Genomic DNA, 19,339 nt, shown 5'->3' on the forward strand with positions numbered 1-19,339 from the left:
CATCTCCAGGGTTTACTATAGAGACAATATATACAGGGCTCCGAGGGGTCCACAGCTCAGGACCATCTCCAGGGTTTACTATAGAGACAATATATACAGGGCTCCGAGGGGCCCACAGCTCAGGACCATCTACAGGGTTTACTATAGAGACAATATATACAGGGCTCCGAGGGGTCCACAGCTCAGGACCATCTCCAGGGTTTACTATAGAGACAATATATACAGGGCTCCGAGGGGCCCACAGCTCAGGACCATCTCCAGGGTTTACTATAGAGACAATATATACAGGGCTCCGAGGGGTCCACAGCTCAGGACCATCTACAGGGTTTACTATAGAGACAATATATACAGGGCTCCGAGGGGCCCACAGCTCAGGACCATCTCCAGGGTTTACTATAGAGACAATATATACAGGGCTCCGAGGGGCCCACAGCTCAGGACCATCTCCAGGGTTTACTATAGAGACAATATATATATATACAGGGCTCCGAGGGGCCCACAGCTCAGGAACATCTCCAGGGTTTACTATAGAAACAATATATACAGGGCTCCGAGGGGTCCACAGCTCAGGACCATCTTCAGGGTTTACTAGGTTTACTAAGAAGACAATACAGACAGGACCCAAGGGGCCCACAGCTCAGGAACAGGGTTTATGGGAAGGGGGATGGTGGCATTCAAGCACCCAGACCTCCTGTGCCACCTGATGGGGTTGGTGGTGGGGTGCACCTTACAGAATGGACGGTCTCCTATCTGCCGTCCTGACCATGTTGTCTCATCTTTTAGTGCCCATCCAGTCCGGCAGCCATGGCCAACCTCCTGAATGCCATCCGCAAGATCATCGACACCTTTCATAGCTACAGCAGCCACAGCGGCCCCTGTGATAAACTGGACATAGAAGAGTTTCAGAACCTCATCCAGACCCAGTTTGCGGATGTGATTGAGGTGAGATCCGTCTCAAATTATATAATCTTCATGTGCTCCACAGGTTATGCTCCAGAGCTGCACTCTTTTTGCTAAAGATGAAGACAAAGAAGGCTCCATAGTTATCCGTGATCATTCTAGATTTGTTAGGGGGCGGGGGGAGAGTCTAGGACCATAGTCTCCCACCTTCATAGACTATGTACAGGCTCTGGTTCTTTCATCCCTCGTATACAAAGTTTTCAGACCCTGTCACTTTTTCACATTATGTTGTTCCCCCCATTATTCTGCCCTCTGAGAATGTAAGAATAGAATTTTAGAAATGTGTGCAAATGTATTACCGTATTTATCGGCGTATAACACGCACTTTTTAGGCTAAAATTTTTAGCCTAAAGTCTGTGTGCGTGTTATACGCCGATACACCCCCAGGAAAGGCAGGGGGAGAGAGGCCGTCGCTGCCCGCTTCTCTCCCCCTGCCTTTCCTAGGGTCTAGAGCGCTGCTGTCGGCCCTTTTCACCCCCTGGTTATCGGCGCTGCCCGTTCTGTCCCCCTGACTATCGGTGCCGGCGCCGATAGCCAGGGAGAGAGAAGCGGCGCCGACAGCCAGGGGGAGAGAAGGGGCAGCGGCACCCATTGCCGGCGCCGCTGCCCCGTTGCCTCCCCCCATCCCCGGTGGCATAATTACCTGAGTCCAGTCCGCGCTGCTCTGCTGCTCCAGGCCTCCGTCGTGCGTCCCCGGCGCCATTGCTATGCGCTGAACGGCGCGGCGCATGACGTCAGAGCGCCGCGCCGTGCATAGCAACGACGCTGGGGACGCACGACGGAGGCCTGGAGCAGCGCGGACCGGACTCAGGTAATTATGCCACCGGGGATGGGGGGGAGGCAACGGGGCAGCGGCGCCGGCAATGGGTGCCGCTGCCCCTTCTCTCCCCCTGGCTGTCGGCGCCGCTTCTCTCCCCCTGGCTATCGGCGCCGGCACCGATAGTCAGGGGGACAGAACGGGCAGCGGCGCCGATAACCAGGGGGTGAGAAGGGCCGACAGCAGCGCTCTAGACCCCAGGAAAGGCAGGGGGAGAGAAGCGGGCAGCGACGGCCTCTCTCCCCCTGCCTTTCCTGGGGGTATATCGGGGTATACACGTGCACACACGCACCCTCATTTTTTCATGGATATTTGGGTAAAAAACTTTTTTTACCCAAATATCCGTGGTAAAATGAGGGTGCGTGTTATAGGCCGGTGCGTGGTATACCCCGATAAATACGGTAATAAGGAAAAGCTAAAATTTCACATGAACAAGTATTCATATCCTTTGCTATGACACATGACATTTAGCTCTGGCTCATTTCTGAGATGTTTCTCCACCTTGACTGGAGTCACCTGAGGTAAATTCATCTGACAGAGAAGTGTCTTGGTGAGAGAGGAGACCAAGAACTCAATGGGCCCTGAGCTCCAAAGATCCTGCCTGTAGATGGGAGAAACTTCCAGAAGGTCCAGAACCATCAATGTAGCCTCCATAATCTGGGCTTTATGGTAGAAAGAAGCCTCTACTCTGCAGGCACTGCCCATCACCTGCCCAATACCATCCCTACAGTGATCATTGTGGGGGCAGCATCATGTCTGGAGGAAACCAGGCACTGCCCATCACCTGCCCAATACCATCCCTACAGTGATCATGGTGGGGGCAGCATCATGTCTGGGGGAAACCAGGTACTGTCCATCACCTGCCCAATACCATCCCTACAGTGATCATGGTGGGGGCACATCATGTCTGGAGGAAACCAGGTACTGCCCATCACCTGCCCAATACCATCCCTACAGTGATCATGGTGGGGGCAGCATCATGTCTGGAGGAAACCAGGCACTGCCCATCACCTGCCCAATACCATCTCTACAGTGATCATGGTGGGGGCAGCATCATGTCTGGAGGAAACCAGGCACTGCCCATCACCTGCCCAATACCATCCCTACAGTGATCATGGTGGGGGCAGCATCATGTCTGGAGGAAACTAGGCACTGCCCATTACCTGCCCAATACCATCCCTACAGGGATCATGTTGGGGGCAGCATCATGTATAGAGGAAACCAGGTACTGCCCATCACCTGCCCAATACCATCCCTACAGTGATCATGGTGGGGGCAGCATCATGTCTGGGGGGAAACCAGGCACTGCCCATCCCCTGTCCAATACCATCCCTACAGTGATCATGGTGGGGGCAGCATCATGTCTGGGGGAAACCAGGCACTGTCCATCACCTGTCCAATACCATCCCTACAGTGATCATGGTGGGGGCAGCATCATGTCTGGAGGAAACAGCCAGAGCCTGGACCCAATGGAACATCTCTGGAGAGACCTGAAAATGGCTTCCATTCATTATCCCCATGCAACCGACAGGGCTGAGGGGATCTACAGAGAAGAATGGAAGAAAATCCCCAAATCTGGGTGTACAAACCCTGTGGCCTCATCCCCAAGAAGACTGGAGGCTGGAATCACTGCAAAAGGGGCCTCAAGTCCTGAGTAAAGGGTATGAATACTTATGTCATAGTAAAGGGTATGAATAATTATATCCATGTAAGATTATAGCTTTTCCTTTTTAACCAATTAGTAAAGACTTTCCGCATACATTGCATATTATATATAGTAAGGATTCCTCCTTGGGGATTAGCTCCGGGATCGTCCTGGACACTGCCACGGGACACGCTCAAGGCCTTTGTCTTCTTCTGTCACTGGTATGAGCATTGCCCGAACTTTGCTGGTGGCCAACCGAGCTTGTATCACCCATTTGCAGGTCTTCTAAGACATCCTCCACAATTTCAGGAGGCTTCCCTTTAATGCACCTGTCCATCTTTTCCTTGAGACGGACTCTTCTCCAAATTCTACTTCTGCGGACTTTCTTCCGATGTTTTCTGGAACTAATCCAGCTCCTCTCAGGGATTCTACCACAACCCAGTCTTCTATCACAGTGACCTCTTTTTAAGGACTCTGCTTTCTTATTAGCCCTTTCTTTAGGGACACCAACCTTCACAGGCTCATTTTTTAGGCTGAGAACTCTTGGCTCCTTTAGGCAGTTTTTCACCTGCACCTTCAGATGTGTCACTGACTTTACTTGCAGCTTCTGCAGTTATCTCTGGTTTAACTTCTACCTCAGAGAACTTCTCTGCCTCAGTATTTTCACCATCCAATGTCAATATCTCTGCAGCTTCAGAGGACTTCCCATATGGCTTCACCTCAGTCTCAGCTTCAGAGGACTTCCCATATGGCTTCACCTCAGTCTCAGCTTCAGAGGACTTCCCATATGGTCTCACCTCAGTCTCAGCTTCAGAGGACCTTTCATATGGCTTCTTCTCATGGTCTTCAGACTCTACTGTTTCTTGCGTCCATTGTTCATACTCCGCCTTTTTTAGAGAAAGCATCCCTGTCTCCAGTAGCTTTTGCCCCACAAGCAGTTTTTCTTTTTTACACGGACGGCTGTGGCTTTGGTCTCAGTTTCCATCTGAGACACTTTTAACCTCTCGTTAGCCAGTTCTACTATAGCTTGGTCACTGCTTTCTTTTAGGACCTTCATGTCCCCTTTCAGCTTTAAACATTTCTGCTGCTCACTCTTGAGCTTAGCAGAGTTCTTCTTCTCACTTTCCAGCAATTCTGTCAAGTTTTTTACAGTATCCTCCAGGGACAGCAGTTCTCTCATCTGCTCCCTTTTTTTTTTTTTACCAAGACCAGCGCGTTTTTTCCGAGATCTCTTACTTTCAGCGGTCTCCTTACTCTCGCTGCTGGACCTCGAGACATTCTCTTGTCCTCTGACAGTCACCTGTCCTTGGCCTGTCTCTTCCTTCAAGCCAACTCGTTCAGACTCTTCTCCACCTTTAGGAGTAGTCTCCCCCTTTTCAAGGGTCTTGGCCACTTGGGCTTCAGGATAGTTCCTGGACAGTCTCTCTGGACTGTCTCTCTGCTCACTGGCAGACTTCTCTTTCACTTCAACACTGTCTCTCTGCTGCCCAGCAGAAAGGTCTAGGGCTCCTGGGTCTGCAACAACATCTGGTCCAGTGGTTCGTCCTTCCTGGTCATGATCCATCTCTGGTCCAGACGTCACATCTCCTTCACTCAGGACTCTGTCTGTGACATTAAGCGCAGCCCCCGGCTCCACATGTACTCTCTTCAGTACTTCTGCATTATCCACAGACATCTCTGTAGCTTCTTTTCCAGTCACATCTTCCAGATGACCGCGCAATTTTAGCCCCACCTTGGGCTCATCTTCAGCTGGCGGATGGAACCCATGTTCCTGTACCTGATCCGTTTCTGGTTTCACTGAAGATTCTGTTTCAGTCAGAGGCGCACTTGTCACTTGAGTCGCTGGATCCTCTTGGACTTGACTCATGGTCTGGTCTTCAGCTCCCCCAGCAGTCTGGCAGACCCCTATCTGACATATATCTAGTGACTGCTGACACTCCCCGTCCTCAGCCTCTGCTGAGTAACTCTCCTCTAGTGTGTGGTGCAAGTCAAGTGTTGTGAGCCTATCAGGTGTTCCTGCTCTAGTCACCTGACAGTCTTCCCATAATTGCTGAAAAAATTGAAAATCTGGCCCCAGTACTACATCATACTCCAAGAAGGGCTCTATTGCAACCTTGTGACCTATAGTACCATAGGGAGTACAAATACAGACATTAACCGTTTTATAACCCAAAATACCGGCCTGCATAGAAATTATAGCGGGGTCCGGCTTTCTGCTGCTGGTCTTTACCAGACTTATTACACATCTAGGGTCTAACAAAACCGTCATCTTTTTACCTTCTATTTCCAGCTCACACAGCTTTTCTTTTGTCCTGTCAGGTGGGATCAGTTCTCTTTACATCTGAACACATCAACATAAGTTTTTCAACAAAAACATTATCAGATTGCACATGTTCAAAATTTACAGGACAGTTCATAGCACTAGGACCTAACTCAGGCAAAGTGTTTTGTTACATTTTCTCCCAGTCCTGCATTTAACATTTTCTGTTCACCAGATTTTTTCAATCCGATCTGCACAGTGTGAACAGTCCCATCAGTCTTCATGAGGGGGTCCCCACCCTCACATGATTTTGCAGCTGGACATAGGTTGGTACCACCTTTAACACTGTTCACACAGACAACTAGGGAAGCACCACCCTCCACCTCAGCATTTTTATGCACAGTCCCATCATTCTTATGTACAGTCTCATAGTCTCTAAACATGGCCCCCATAACCCCTGGAACAGTCTTACCAGAATCTCTTGCCATCCAATCGGTTAAGGGCTGGCGCTGGACACCTCTCACCAGCTTCTCTGCTGCAGAACATCACTCCACTTGCTCTTTAACCCCTTAAGGACTCAGGGTTTTTCCGTTTTTGCACTTTCGTTTTTTCCTCCTTACCTTTAAAAAATCATAACCCTTTCAATTTTCCACCTAAAAATCCATATTATGGCTTATTTTTTGCGTCGCCAATTCTACTTTGCAGTGACATTAGTCATTTTACCCAAAAATGCACGGCGAAACGGAAAAAAAAATCATTGTGCGACAAAATCGAAAAAAAAAAAGCCATTTTGTAACTTTTGGGGGCTTCCGTTTCTACGCAGTGCATATTTCGGTAAAAATTACACCTTATCATTATTATGTAGGTCCATACGGTTAAAATGATACCCTACTTATATAGGTGATTTTGTCGCACTTCTGGAAAAAATCATAACTACATGCAGGAAAATTTATACGTTTAAAAATGTCATCTTCTGACCCCTATAACTTTTTTATTTTTCCACGTACGGGGCGGTATGAGGGCTCATTTTTTGCGCCGTGATCTGAAGTTTTTATTGGTATGATTTTTGTTTTGATCTGACTTTTTGATCACTTTTTATTCATTTTTTAATGTTATAAAAAGTTACCAAAATACGCTTTTTTGGACTTTGGAATTTTTTGCACGTACGCCATTGACCGTACGGCTTAATTAATGATATATTTTTATAGTTCGGACATTTACGCACGCGGCGATACCACATATGTTTATTTATTTATTTTTTTACACTGTTTTATTTTTCTTATGGGAAAAGGGGGGTGATTCAAACTTTTATTAGGGAAGGGGTTAAATGACCTTTATTAACACTTTTTTTTTGCAGTGTTATAGGTCCCATAGGGACCTATAACACTGCACACACTGATCTCCTATGCTGATCACTGGCGTGTATTAACACGCCTGTGATCAGCATTATCGACGCTTGACTGCTCCTGCCTGGATCTCAGGCACGGAGCAGTCATTCGTCGATCGGACACCAGGGAGGCAGGTAAGAGCCCTCCCGGTGTCCGATCAGCTGTTCGGGACGCCGCAATTTCACCGCGGCGGTCCCGAACAGCCCGACTGAGCAGCCGGGATACTTTCAGTTTCACTTTAGAAGCGGCGGTCAACTTTGACCGCCGCTTCTAAAGGGTTAATACCGCACATCGCCGCGATCGGCGATGTGTGGTATTAGCCGCGGGTCCCGGCCGTTGATTAGCGCCGGGACCCACGCGATATGATGCGGGATCGCGGCGCGATCCCGCTTCATATCGCGGGAGCCGGCGCAGGACGTAAATATACGTCCTGCGTCGTTAAGGGGTTAAAGGACATCTGCAGTGCTGGGCAAAAAAACTTTTTTTTACCTCATTTAATAGGTCTTTGAAAGACCTTTCCAACGATGTCTCCCCCATCAAAATTGGCCCAGCCGTTCTCCCGCTATCAGCACATGAATTACTGAGGACAAGTGAAAGAAAAACTACATCTCCCATCATGCCTTGTGCTTACTTCCTGTAAGCTGCTGCCCTCCCCCTGTTCTATCCCCCGAGCAAATTATTATATTGTAACGCCCACATCTCCCTTCCCTATGCATACACCCTCCCCTTCTGCTCATCTCCCCCTCCCCACACTGGCTCCTGTCCAGTGATGAAGCAGCTGCCTCCATGCTCACTGTAGACAGACAGTCTGCATAGCTAGAATCAGCAGTGTCAGCACTGGAGAGTGGATAGTGAAAGTAAAAATGGAAAAAAAATACATAATTGTTTGTCTATAAAACTGTCCTGATAGGGGTCCCTCCATCTTTTTCACAACTCCAACTCCAAGCATGCCCAGTTATTTAATATGCTGTTCGGGCATGCTGGGAATTCCAGTGGTGCCTCCAGCTGTTGCAAGACTACAAATCCCAGCATGCCCTGTCAGCTTTCTGCTGTATGTGCATGCTTGGAGTTGCAGAGGTGACTCCAGCTGTTGTAAGACTATACATCCAAGCATGCCGTGACAGCTTTCTGCTGTTCGAGTGTAAAAAGTAGAGCCGAATGTGTGATCATATGTATACAGCAGAGCCGAGTGTGTGAATGTGTGTATGCAGCAGGGCCGAGAGTGTGATCGTGTGTATACAGCAGAGCTGAGTGTGTGATCAAGTGTATATAGGAGAGCCGAGTGTGATTGTGTCTATACAGCAGAGCCGAGTGTGTGATCAGGTGCATACAGCAGAGCCGAGTGTGTGATCGTGTGTATACAGCAGAGCTGAGTGTGTGATCGAGTGTATACAGCAGAGGAGAGGCTCTGCTGTATACACACAATCACACACTCAGCTCTGCTGTATACACACAATCACACTCGGCTCTCCTGTATACACTCAATCACACAAGTAGTCTCCTGGGAGTTGTAGTTCACCAACACCTCTATTGTATCTCAGTAGTCTCCTGGGAGTTGTAGTTCACCAACACCTCTATTGTATCTCAGTAGTCTCCTGGGATTTGTAGTTCACCAACACCTCTATTGTATCTATGTAGTCTCCTGGGAGTTGTAGTTCCCCAACACCTATATTGTATCTCTGTAGTCTCCTGGCTGGGAGTTGTAGTTCACCAACACCTGTATTGTATCTATGTAGTCTCCTGGGAGTTGTAGTTCACCAACACCTCTATTTTATCTCTGTAGTTTCCTGGGGGTTGTAGTTCACCAACACCTATATTGTATCTCTGTAGTCTCCTGGGAGTTGTAGTTCACCAACACCACTATTGTATCTCTGTAGTCTCCTGGGAGTTGTAGTTCATACACCAGTGTTTCCCAACCAGGGTGCCTCCAGATGTTGCAAAACTACTACTCCCAGCATTCCCTGGTTGGGAAACACTGGCATACACACACACACATAACAGGGACTACAACTCCCAGCATGTGTCATTCAGTAGTCCCCCCCCCCCCCCAGTATGATATTTATTCCCTGTAGTCTATACACCACCAGCCCGTGCAGTGTAATATGTCTCCTTCACACACATGTCCTCCCCTCCCTGCTCTGTGGTTTGCTCTGTGTTTCCCCCATGAAAACTTGGAACCTCCCGGTGATAAGTGAGGTCCTATGTAGACAGAGCAGGGGAGGGGGGAGGAGCTGTGGACGTCCTCATTCTCCCCCTGCTTCAATCTTACAGATAGGGGCGTTTCTGAGGATGAGCCTATGGCTGCCTCAGAAAGCACCCGCTCATGCATATGCATAAGCAGGGAGGAGCTGACAGAGGCTAGGGGGAGCACAAACACTGCTGGGAGGAAGAGATCTCCGTCCCCAAGATGGCGGCTGCAATGTAATGAATAGGGGATGGACGCAGGACTACTGGGCTATGCTGGCAACTCTAATATCTCAGAAATGGCTGCATATAGGTAAATAGAACTAATTGACTGAATTGTATAACTTTTGTTTGGGGAACATTTGGGCAGGGATTTTTGACCACTACAGTTTTCCTTTAAGTAGCTCTGCAACTTTAAACCCAGCATCACTGTTAGGCTGCAGTGCACACTGTAGTCTTGCAGCTTATCTTACTCCCACTTTAGTCAGGATCTCTGTCTTGACTTTCTCATAGTCCCGTAAGATCTTTGGATCCAGTTCACAATGAACTTTTTGGGCCTCTCCTCCAATGGATCCAAACACCAAGTTTCCCCAGTGTGTCTTGGGCTGCGCCTCATGCGTAGCAATCTTTTCAAACTCTGCAAAGCTTGCTTCCTCTTGCGCTGCAGCCGTCTGCAACAAAGCACTTATCAGGACATCCATCTTGATGGACACTTCAAACCTTGAAAACACAGCACAGTCCTCTGCCGAAATGTCAGCCGCTTGCCAACAAAATTTTCCGTTGCCCCTAGCAATGCCTTTATACAGTCTCAAAACATAATCTGCACTCTGCAGGTGGCCCGTCCACCTGTCTCCTTACTTGAGAAAGAGCGCCCACTCGCTTGATGCGATCTGTTGCCCCTAGCAACAACTTCACCACAGGCGCAGTCCTGCTCTTGTACTCCACAGCTGGGCCCGTCCCACTGTCTCCTTTCTGAGAAAAAGAGTTCCCACTTGCAACATGCACGATTATTTTCTCTTGGCAACAACTTCACTGCAACTCTACCACTGGTTGCTCATAGCAACGTGTTTGCCCGCATCCTCCACCAATTGTAAGGATTCCTCCTTGGGGATTAGCTCCGGGATCGTCCTGGACACGGCCACGGGACACGTTTCCACTCAATAAACCCGCAGACAGCGGTTATTCATGCACGCCTGGCACCTTGCCAGCTTTATTTAGACAGGTTGCAGGTAAAACAAAACATAACTCAGGAACAAACCAAAGTCCTAGACCGTCTGGTCACTGACTACACATGTAAGCATTCCCTGACTACTAACTGGTGAGCTACCCTCAGCAAGCATAAAACATGTGCCCCGGCAACCTGTTACTCACACCACTTCTTCACTTCTTGGACCGCTCACAGTTCGCTGTGTGTTTCCTCAACAGGGTCCGTGTGTCTCCCCCTACAGCGACATAACAGGGTCCGTGTGTCTCCCCCTACAGCGACATAACAGGGTCCGTGTGTCTCCCCCTACAGCGACATGCTGTTACCCAGGGAGAGCCCCAACTATTCTGTTTCTTTTCCTTTTAAACACACTTTCCCTTCCTGATACCTCATTAATCAGGCCACAGGTGGAGCATTCTGCAGAAATAGCAAGGGAAATACACCCTTTCCTTGCCACACTGCCACAATATATATATATATATATATATATATATATATATATATATATATATATAGAAACCAATCTATGCAGCACTATCCAAAAAATATATAGAGATGACTGGTGCCAGCATAAAAAAAAACCCCCGATCAGTGTTTCTCCAGATATATATCCACCAAGCTTGAAAATGGCTCCATAGAAAGCAAAAAATGTTGCTTGCTGGACTTGATAAGAGAAAATAAATACACATTTGAGGATGTTGGAGTGCTGCGTTTTTGGTGTATATGTGTATATATATATATATATATATATATGTATTAGTCAGGCAGGTACAGGTAGCTGCACAGTATATGTCGGTCAGCTCCCCTCCCGATGCTCCTGCACGGATCCGCCCAGACCAGGTGCGTAACAAGGAAGTAGATGATCCAGCAGAGTAGATGCAAAAAATATCCAGCTTTATTAAATATAAAAGCAGATCACAAAATACTGTGGATAGGAACAGCTGATGGACGCATTTCGAACAGTAATCCGTTCTTTGTCACAGATACAGGTTGCTGCCATAGTCAGAGCTCACCACATACGATGAGGCAAAGATGTCCACATGTATCTTTTGTGTAGAGTTATTACATCTGTTACAGAGGGATGACCTCCTGGGTCAGGTGATATTATGGGGTCTTCTCCTTCAGTCACGATCCCTCTGTAGTAGATAGGACTGGCCATTGTCTACTATGGCTGCCCAGATTGGGGTTGTCACATGATGCCACTGACTTGTGATCTGCTTCTCCTTATGACTTGTAGTTATGCACCGGGAGTGACTCCTAATATATTTAATTACAATGGAGAGAAGGAGCTTAAAGGGTTACCCAATAAGTCATATTACAGACTATTTATAGCTGGAGTAGGTCACCTGCTGTGCCGATATGTGCTGCTGGGAAAGAATTAGGCTCCTCCCCCCTCTGGCAGCTGACAGTATAGCCCCTTCTTACTTCCCTGCAGAAGGAGTCTTCTCTGCTACACTGAGCATGTGTGTCCTCCAGTCCTCAGCTCATTACATGGACAGGGACAATGACTGAGCATGTGTGTCCTCCATCCCTAAGCTATACACTGTGGACACCTGGTGGCGCTATACTATGCAGAACTCTTCACAGGAACATTTTTAATGAGTTTAAATACAAAATCAATTTTGATCTTCCTGATTTAAATGAGCAGGATATTCCTTATAAGAAACACTCCTCAATAAAGGAATAAATCAGAAGGAGGAAATGGCACTTCAAGGGTTAATCAATGGTGTGAGTGTCCTCCTCACATGAGAAGTATCTGTATGTTCTAGGCTCGGTGGGTGTCTCCAGGTTACGTTGGGTGTAGCTGTGATAGGGTGTAACTGTTCAACCTTTCATACATATCTTACTCCACGGGTCCTTGTCATGAGTTGTTCCCACAAAACTCAACTGGTCTCTGGGAGATTTAGTGAAAACTGATCCATTAAAACAAGGTGTAGTTGGCTGGGCCCATGTGCTGGAGCCTCAGATGTTCCACTGCTGGAGCCTCAGATGTTCCACTGCTGGAGCCTCAGACGTTCCATGTGATGGAGCCTCTGACGTTCCAAGTGCTGGAGCCTCAGACGTTCCAAGTGCTGGAGCCTCAGACGTTCCAAGTGCTGGAGCCTCAGACGTTCCAAGTGCTGGAGCCTCAGACGTTCCAAGTGCTGGAGCCTCAGACGTTCCATGTGCTGCAGCCTCAGATTTTCCACTGCTGGAGCCTCAGACCTTCCATGTGCTGGGGCCTCAGACGTTCCATGTGCTGGAGCCTCAGATTTTCCACTGCTGGAGCCTCAGACGTTCCAAGTGCTGGAGCCTCAGACGTTCCAAGTGCTGGAGCCTCAGACATTCCATGTGCTGGAACCTCAGATGTTCCATTGCTGTAGCCTCAGGCATTCCATGTGCTGGAGCCTCAGGCATTCCATGTGCTGGAGCCTCAGACGTTCCATGTGCTGGAGCCTCAGACGTTCCATGTGCTGCAGCCTCAGATTTTCCACTGCTGGAGCCTCAGACCTTCCATGTGCTGGGGCCTCAGACGTTCCATGTGCTGGAGCCTCAGATTTTCCACTGCTGGAGCCTCAGACGTTCCATGTGCTGGAGCCTCAGACGTTCCAAGTGCTGGAGCCTCAGACATTCCAAGTGCTGTAGCCTCAGACGTTCAAAGTGCTGGAACCTCAGACGTTCCATTGGTGGAATCTCAGGCGTTCCATGTGCTGGAGCCTCAGATGTTCCATGTTTAGGAGCCTCAGACGTTCCATATGCTGTAGCCTCAAACATTCCATGTGCTAGAGCCTCAGATGTTCCAGTGCTGGAGCCTCAGACGTTACATGTGCTGGAGCCTCAGACATTTCATCTGCTGGAGCCTCAGATGTTCCAGTGCTGGAGCCTCTGACATTCCATGTGCTGGAGCCTCAGACATTTCATGTGCTGGAGCCTCAGGCGTTCCACTGCTGGAGCCTCAGACATTCCATGTGCTAGAGCCTCAGGAGTTCCATGTGCTGGAGCCTCAGACGTTCCATGCGCTGGAGCCTCAGACGTTCCAAGTGCTGGAACCTCAGACGTTCCACTGCTGGAGCCTCAGATATTCCATGTGCTGGAGCCTCAGACGTTCCATGTGCTGGAGCCTCAGACATTCCAAGTGCTGGAGCCTCAGACGTTCCACTGCTGGAGCATCAGATATTCCATGTGCTGGAGCCTCAAACGTTCCATGTGCTGGAGCCTCAGACATTCCATGTGAGGGAGCCTCAGACGTTCCATGTGCTGGAGCCTCACACATTCCATGTGATGGAGCCTCAGACATTCCATGTGCTGGAGCCCCAGACATTCCAAGTGCTGGAGCTTCAGACGTTCCAAGTGCTGGAGCCTCAGATGTTCCAAGTGCTGGAACCTCAGACGTTCCATATGCTGTAGCCTCAGACATTCCATGTGCTGGAGCCTCAGACGTTATATGTGCTGGAGCCTCAGATGTTCCAAGTGCTGGAGCCTCAGACGTTCCATGTGCTGGAGCCTCAGACATTTCATGTGCGGGAGCCTCAGACATTCCACTGCTGGAGCCTCAGACGTTCCTTGTGCTGAAGCCTCAGACGTTCCAGTGCTGGAGCCTCAGACATTCCATGTGCTGGAGCCTCAGATGTTCCATTGCTGTAGCCTCAGACGTTCCATGTGCTGGAGCCTCAGACTTTCCATGTGCTGGAGCCGCAGACGTTTCATGTGCTGGAGTCTCAGACGTTACATGTGCTGGAGCCTCAGATGTTCCAAGTGCTGGAGCCTCAGACGTTACATGTGCTGGAGCCTCAGACATTCCACTGCTGGAGCCTCAGACATTCCATGTGCTGGAGCCTCAGATGTTCCATTGCTGTAGCCTCAGACGTTCCATGTGCTGGAGCCTCAGACTTTCCATGTGCTGGAGCCGCAGACGTTCCATGTGCTGGAGTCTTAGACGTTACATGTGCTGGAACCTCAGATGTTCCAAGTGCTGGAGCCTCTGAAGTTCCATGTGCTGGAGCCTCAGATGTTCCAAGTGCTGGAGCCTCAGACGTTCCATGTGCTTGAGCCCTAGACATTCCACTGCTGGAGCCTCAGACGTTCCATGTGCTGGAGCCTCAGATGTTCCATGTGCTGGAGCCTCTGAAATTCCATGTGCTGGAGCCTCAGATGTTCCAAGTGCTGGAGCCTCAGAAGTTCCATGTGCTGGAGCCTCAGACATTCCACTGCTGGAGCCTCAGGCGTTCCATGTGCTGCAGCCTCAGACATTCCAGTGCTGGAGCCTCAGACATTCCACTACTGGAGCCTCAGATGTTCCTTGTGCTGAAGCCTCAGACGTTCCAGTGCTGGAGCCTCAGACATTCCATGTGCTGGAGCCTCAGACGTTCCATTGCTGTAGCCTCAGACGTTCCATGTGCTGGAGCCGCAGACGTTTCATGTGCTGGAGTCTCAAATGTTACATGTGCTGGAGCCTCAGATGTTCCAAGTGCTGGAGCCTCAGACGTTACATGTGCTGGAACCTCAGACATTCCACTGCTGGAGCCTCAGACATTCCATGTGCTGGAGCCTCAGATGTTCCATTGCTGTAGCCTCAGACGTTCCATGTGCTGGAGCCTCAGACTTTCCATGTGCTGGAGCCGCAGACGTTCCATGTGCTGGAGTCTTAGACGTTACATGTGCTGGAGCCTCAGATGTTCCAAGTGCTGGAGCCTCAGATGTTCCAAGTGCTGGAGTCTCAGACGTTCCATGTGCTTGAGCCCTAGACATTCCACTGCTGGAGCCTCAGACGTTCCATGTGCTGGAGCCTCAGATGTTCCATGTGACTCTAGCGGTCACCTCACCTAACATGGTCCTGCGAGTTACGTTCTGTGGGCAAGATTCATCAGACCTGTGCAGAGGAAATGTTGACCAGTTGCCCACAGCAACCAGATTTAAAAAAATAAAAGAAATGATCTGATTGGTTGCTATTAGTGAGTGAAGATTGGGGGAGACACCTCCAACATGATCATCTCCTCCATGGAAAAGTCCTCAATCCGTGAGGAGAGGTGACATGACCCCCAGGAGGTAGGAAAGGGAGTTTTTTTTATTTAATTTTCCATTTCACTATCTATATTATAATTAGATAGGTGGCTCCTGTATGTAGAATCCTCCATTAGGTGGTTTGCAACATGAAGAAAGGACCCCCCTAAAGGTAGTTGGCCCCCTGTAGATAGAACCCTTCTGAAGGTAATTTGCCCCTGTAGGTAGGACCCCTGAAGGTAATTTACCAACTGGAGGTAAGATGCCCTGAAGGTAGTTTGCCCCCCTGTAGGTAGGACCCCTGAAGGTAGTTGGCCCCCTGTGTGTAGGACTCACTGAAGGTAGTTTGCCCCCTGTAGGTAGGACCCCCTGAAGGTTGTTTGCCCCCTGTGAGTAGGACTCCCTGAAGGTAGTTAGCCCCCTGTGTGTAGGACTCCCTGAAGGTAGTTGGCCCAGTGCAGGTAGGACCCCTGAAGGTAGTTGACCCTGTAGGTAGGACCCCCTGAAGGTAGTTGGCCCCCTGTGTGTAGAACTCCCTGAAGGTAGTTTGCCCCCTGTAGGTAGGACCCCCTGAAGGTAGTTAGCCCCCCTGTGTGTAGGACCCCCTGAAGATAGTTTGCCCCCTGTAGGTAGGACCCCCTGAAGGTAGTTGGCCCCCTGTGTGTAGGGCTCCCTGAAGGTAGTTACCCCCTGTAGGTAGGACCCCCTGAAGGCAGTTAGCCCCCTGTGTGTAGGACCCCCTGAAGGTAGTTTACCCCCTGTAGGTAGGACCCCCTGAAGGCAGTTAGCCCCCTGTGTGTAGGACCCCCTGAAGGTAGTTTACCCCCTGTAGGTAGGACCCCCTGAAGGTAGTTGACCCCGTGTGTAGGACTCCCTGAGGGTAGTTTGCCCCCTGTAGGTAGGACCCCTAAAGGTAGTTGGCCCCCTGTAGGTAGCATTCCATTGAAAAAAAACATGCTTGCTGGAAAACCCCTTTAACTTCTCCCCGAGCACTGCAGCCCCCTGTGTGCCCTACTAACACCAGAACACAATGGGGGAGATTTATCAAAACCTGTCCAGAGGAAAAGTTGCCCAGTTGCCCATAGCAACCAATCAGATCACTTCTTTCATTTTGCAGAGGCCTTGTTAAAAATGAAAGAAGCAATCTGATTGGTTGCTATGGGCAACTGGGCCACTTTTCCTCTGGACAGGTTTTGATAAATCTCCCCCAATGTCCCTACAAGCTTGTGGTAGAGAGGAAGTCATTGATAATGTATACAGGGGGCTGCTAGTGCCCCAGGACCATCCTACCTGAACGAAGTCTGCACAGCTGTATGGAGGGCTACTTTCTGCCGAGAAGTTTCATGGGGGGCACTTGCTGGAATAATGTTGCCGATTCCTGCACTGCGTCCTGGGGGGTGTCTTATGGGCCATGTGTGTTGGCTCCTCTCTGGCGGGAAGCTTCATGGGCAGCACTTGGGTGTGTGATGCTGGTTCTTCCTGTTAGGTGTCCTGGGGGAGGGATAGTAACTTCCTGCTGCCATCTCACCCACTGAATGTGGCAGCCAGTTGGGAATCACTGCCGTAGACAGTCGGTTAAACAAGTCAGTGGGCTCTGCCAACTTCAGTCTAAGATATCGGGGCACCTGTACAATAAAAAGTGGCACAAGTATATAGATAGCAATAGCTGATACTCTGAGCTCAGCCTCCCCCTTCTTGTTGAATGACCTCTGCACAGGTCACAGGGCATGTCTGGGCCAGACTACTGTGTCTGTGTCCACAGGGTTTGCCTTAAAGCAGATCTCTAAATGCTGTTAAAAACAGCTCAAGATGGCCTTGTGTGTCCTACTTCTACCACCCCCATTATACTATACCTGGGCTATTTGTGTCCTACTACTACCACCCCCATTATACTATACCTGGGCTATGTGTGTCCTACTGCTACCACCCCCGTTATACTATACCTGGGCTATGTGTGTCCTACTACTACCACCCCCGTTATACTATACCTGAGCTATGTGTGTTCTTCTACTACCACCCCCATTATACTATACCTGGGCTATTTGTGTCCTACTACTACCACCCCCATTATACTATACCTGGGCTATGTGTGTCCTACTACTACCACCCCCATTATACTATACCTGGGCTATGTGTGTCCTACTGCTACCACCCCCGTTATACTATACCTGGGCTATGTGTGTCCTACTGCTACCACCCCCGTTATACTATACCTGGGCTATGTGTGTCCTACTGCTACCACCCCCGTTATACTATACCTGGGCTATGTGTGTTCTTCTACTACCACCCCCGTTATACTATACCTGGGCTATGTGTGTCCTACTTCTACCATCCCCATTATACTATACCTGGGCTATGTGTGTCCTACTACTACCACCCCCGTTATACTATACCTGGGCTATGTGTGTCCCACAACTACCACCCCCATTATACTATACCTGGGCTATGTGTGTCCTACTACTACCACCCCCATTATACTATACCTGAGCTATGTGTGTCCTACTTCTACCACCCCCATTATACTATACCTGAGCTATTTGTGTCCTACTACTACCACCCCCATTATACTATACCTGAGCTATGTGTGTCCTACTTCTACCACCCCCATTATACTATACCTGAGCTATGTGTGTCCTACTTCTACCACCCCCATTATACTATACCTGGGCTATTTGTGTCCTACTACTACCACCCCCATTATACTATACCTGGGCTATGTTTGTCCTACTACTACCACCCCCGTTATACTATACCTGGGCTATGTGTGTCCTACTTCTACCACCCCCATTATACTATACCTGAGCTATGTGTGTCCTACTTCTACCACCCCCATTATACTATACCTGAGCTATGTGTGTCCTACTTCTACCACCCCCATTATACTATACCTGAGCTATGTGTGTCCTACTTCTACCACCCCCATTATACTATACCTGGGCTATTTGTGTCCTACTACTACCACCCCCATTATACTATACCTGGGCTATGTTTGTCCTACTACTACCACCCCCGTTATACTATACCTGGGCTATGTGTGTCCTACTACTACCACCCCCATTATACTATACCTGGGCTATGTGTGTCCTACTACTACCACCCCCATTATACTATACCTGGGCTATGTGTGTCCTACTACTACCACCCCCGTTATACTATACCTGGGCTATGTGTGTCCTACTACTACCACCCCCGTTATACTATACCTGAGCTATGTGTGTCCTACTACTACCACCCCCATTATACTATACCTGGGCTATGTGTGTCCTACTACTACCACCCCCATTATACTATACCTGGGCTATGTGTGTCCTAATACTACCACCCCCATTATACTATACCTGGGCTATGTGTGTCATACTACTACCACCCCCATTTTACTATACCTGGGCTATGTGTGTCCCACTACTACCACCCCCATTATACTATACCGAGGCTATGTGTGTCCTACTACCACCCCCATTATACTATACCTGGGCTATGTGTGTCCTACTACTACCACCCCCATTACACTATACCTGGGCTATGTGTGTCCTAATACTACCACCCCAGTTATACTATAATTGGGCTATGTGTGTCATACTACTACCACCCCCATTATACTATATCAGGGCTATGTGTGTCATACTACTACCACCCCCATTATACTATATCAGGGCTATGTGTGTCATACTACTACCACCCCCATTATACTATATCAGGGCTATGTGTGTCATACTACTACCACCCCCATTATACTATATCAGGGCCTTGTGTGTCATACTACTATCACCCCCATTATACTATACCTGGGCTATGTGTGTCCTACTACTTCCACCCCCGTTATACTATAATTGGGCTATTTGTGTCATACTACTACCACCCCCATTATACTATATCAGGACTATGTTTGTCATACTACTAT

The 19,339-nt window shown here is 49.0% G+C and overlaps 1 protein-coding gene across 1 annotated transcript in view; it reads left to right on the forward strand.

Moving 5' to 3' along the window:
• The first annotated feature begins 559 nt into the window (after positions 1–559).
• LOC130294986 (trichohyalin-like) overlaps positions 560–19,339 on the forward strand; it is a 32,991-nt gene continuing 14,211 nt past the window's right edge. The window contains 1 exon segment of the mRNA XM_056545143.1: positions 560–942. Within this exon segment, the coding sequence (XP_056401118.1) occupies positions 805–942 (138 nt within the window). The 5' untranslated portion in view covers positions 560–804.

The sequence above is a fragment of the Hyla sarda genome, chromosome 11 (assembly GCF_029499605.1).
Source record: "Hyla sarda isolate aHylSar1 chromosome 11, aHylSar1.hap1, whole genome shotgun sequence".
NCBI lineage: Eukaryota > Metazoa > Chordata > Amphibia > Anura > Hylidae > Hyla > Hyla sarda.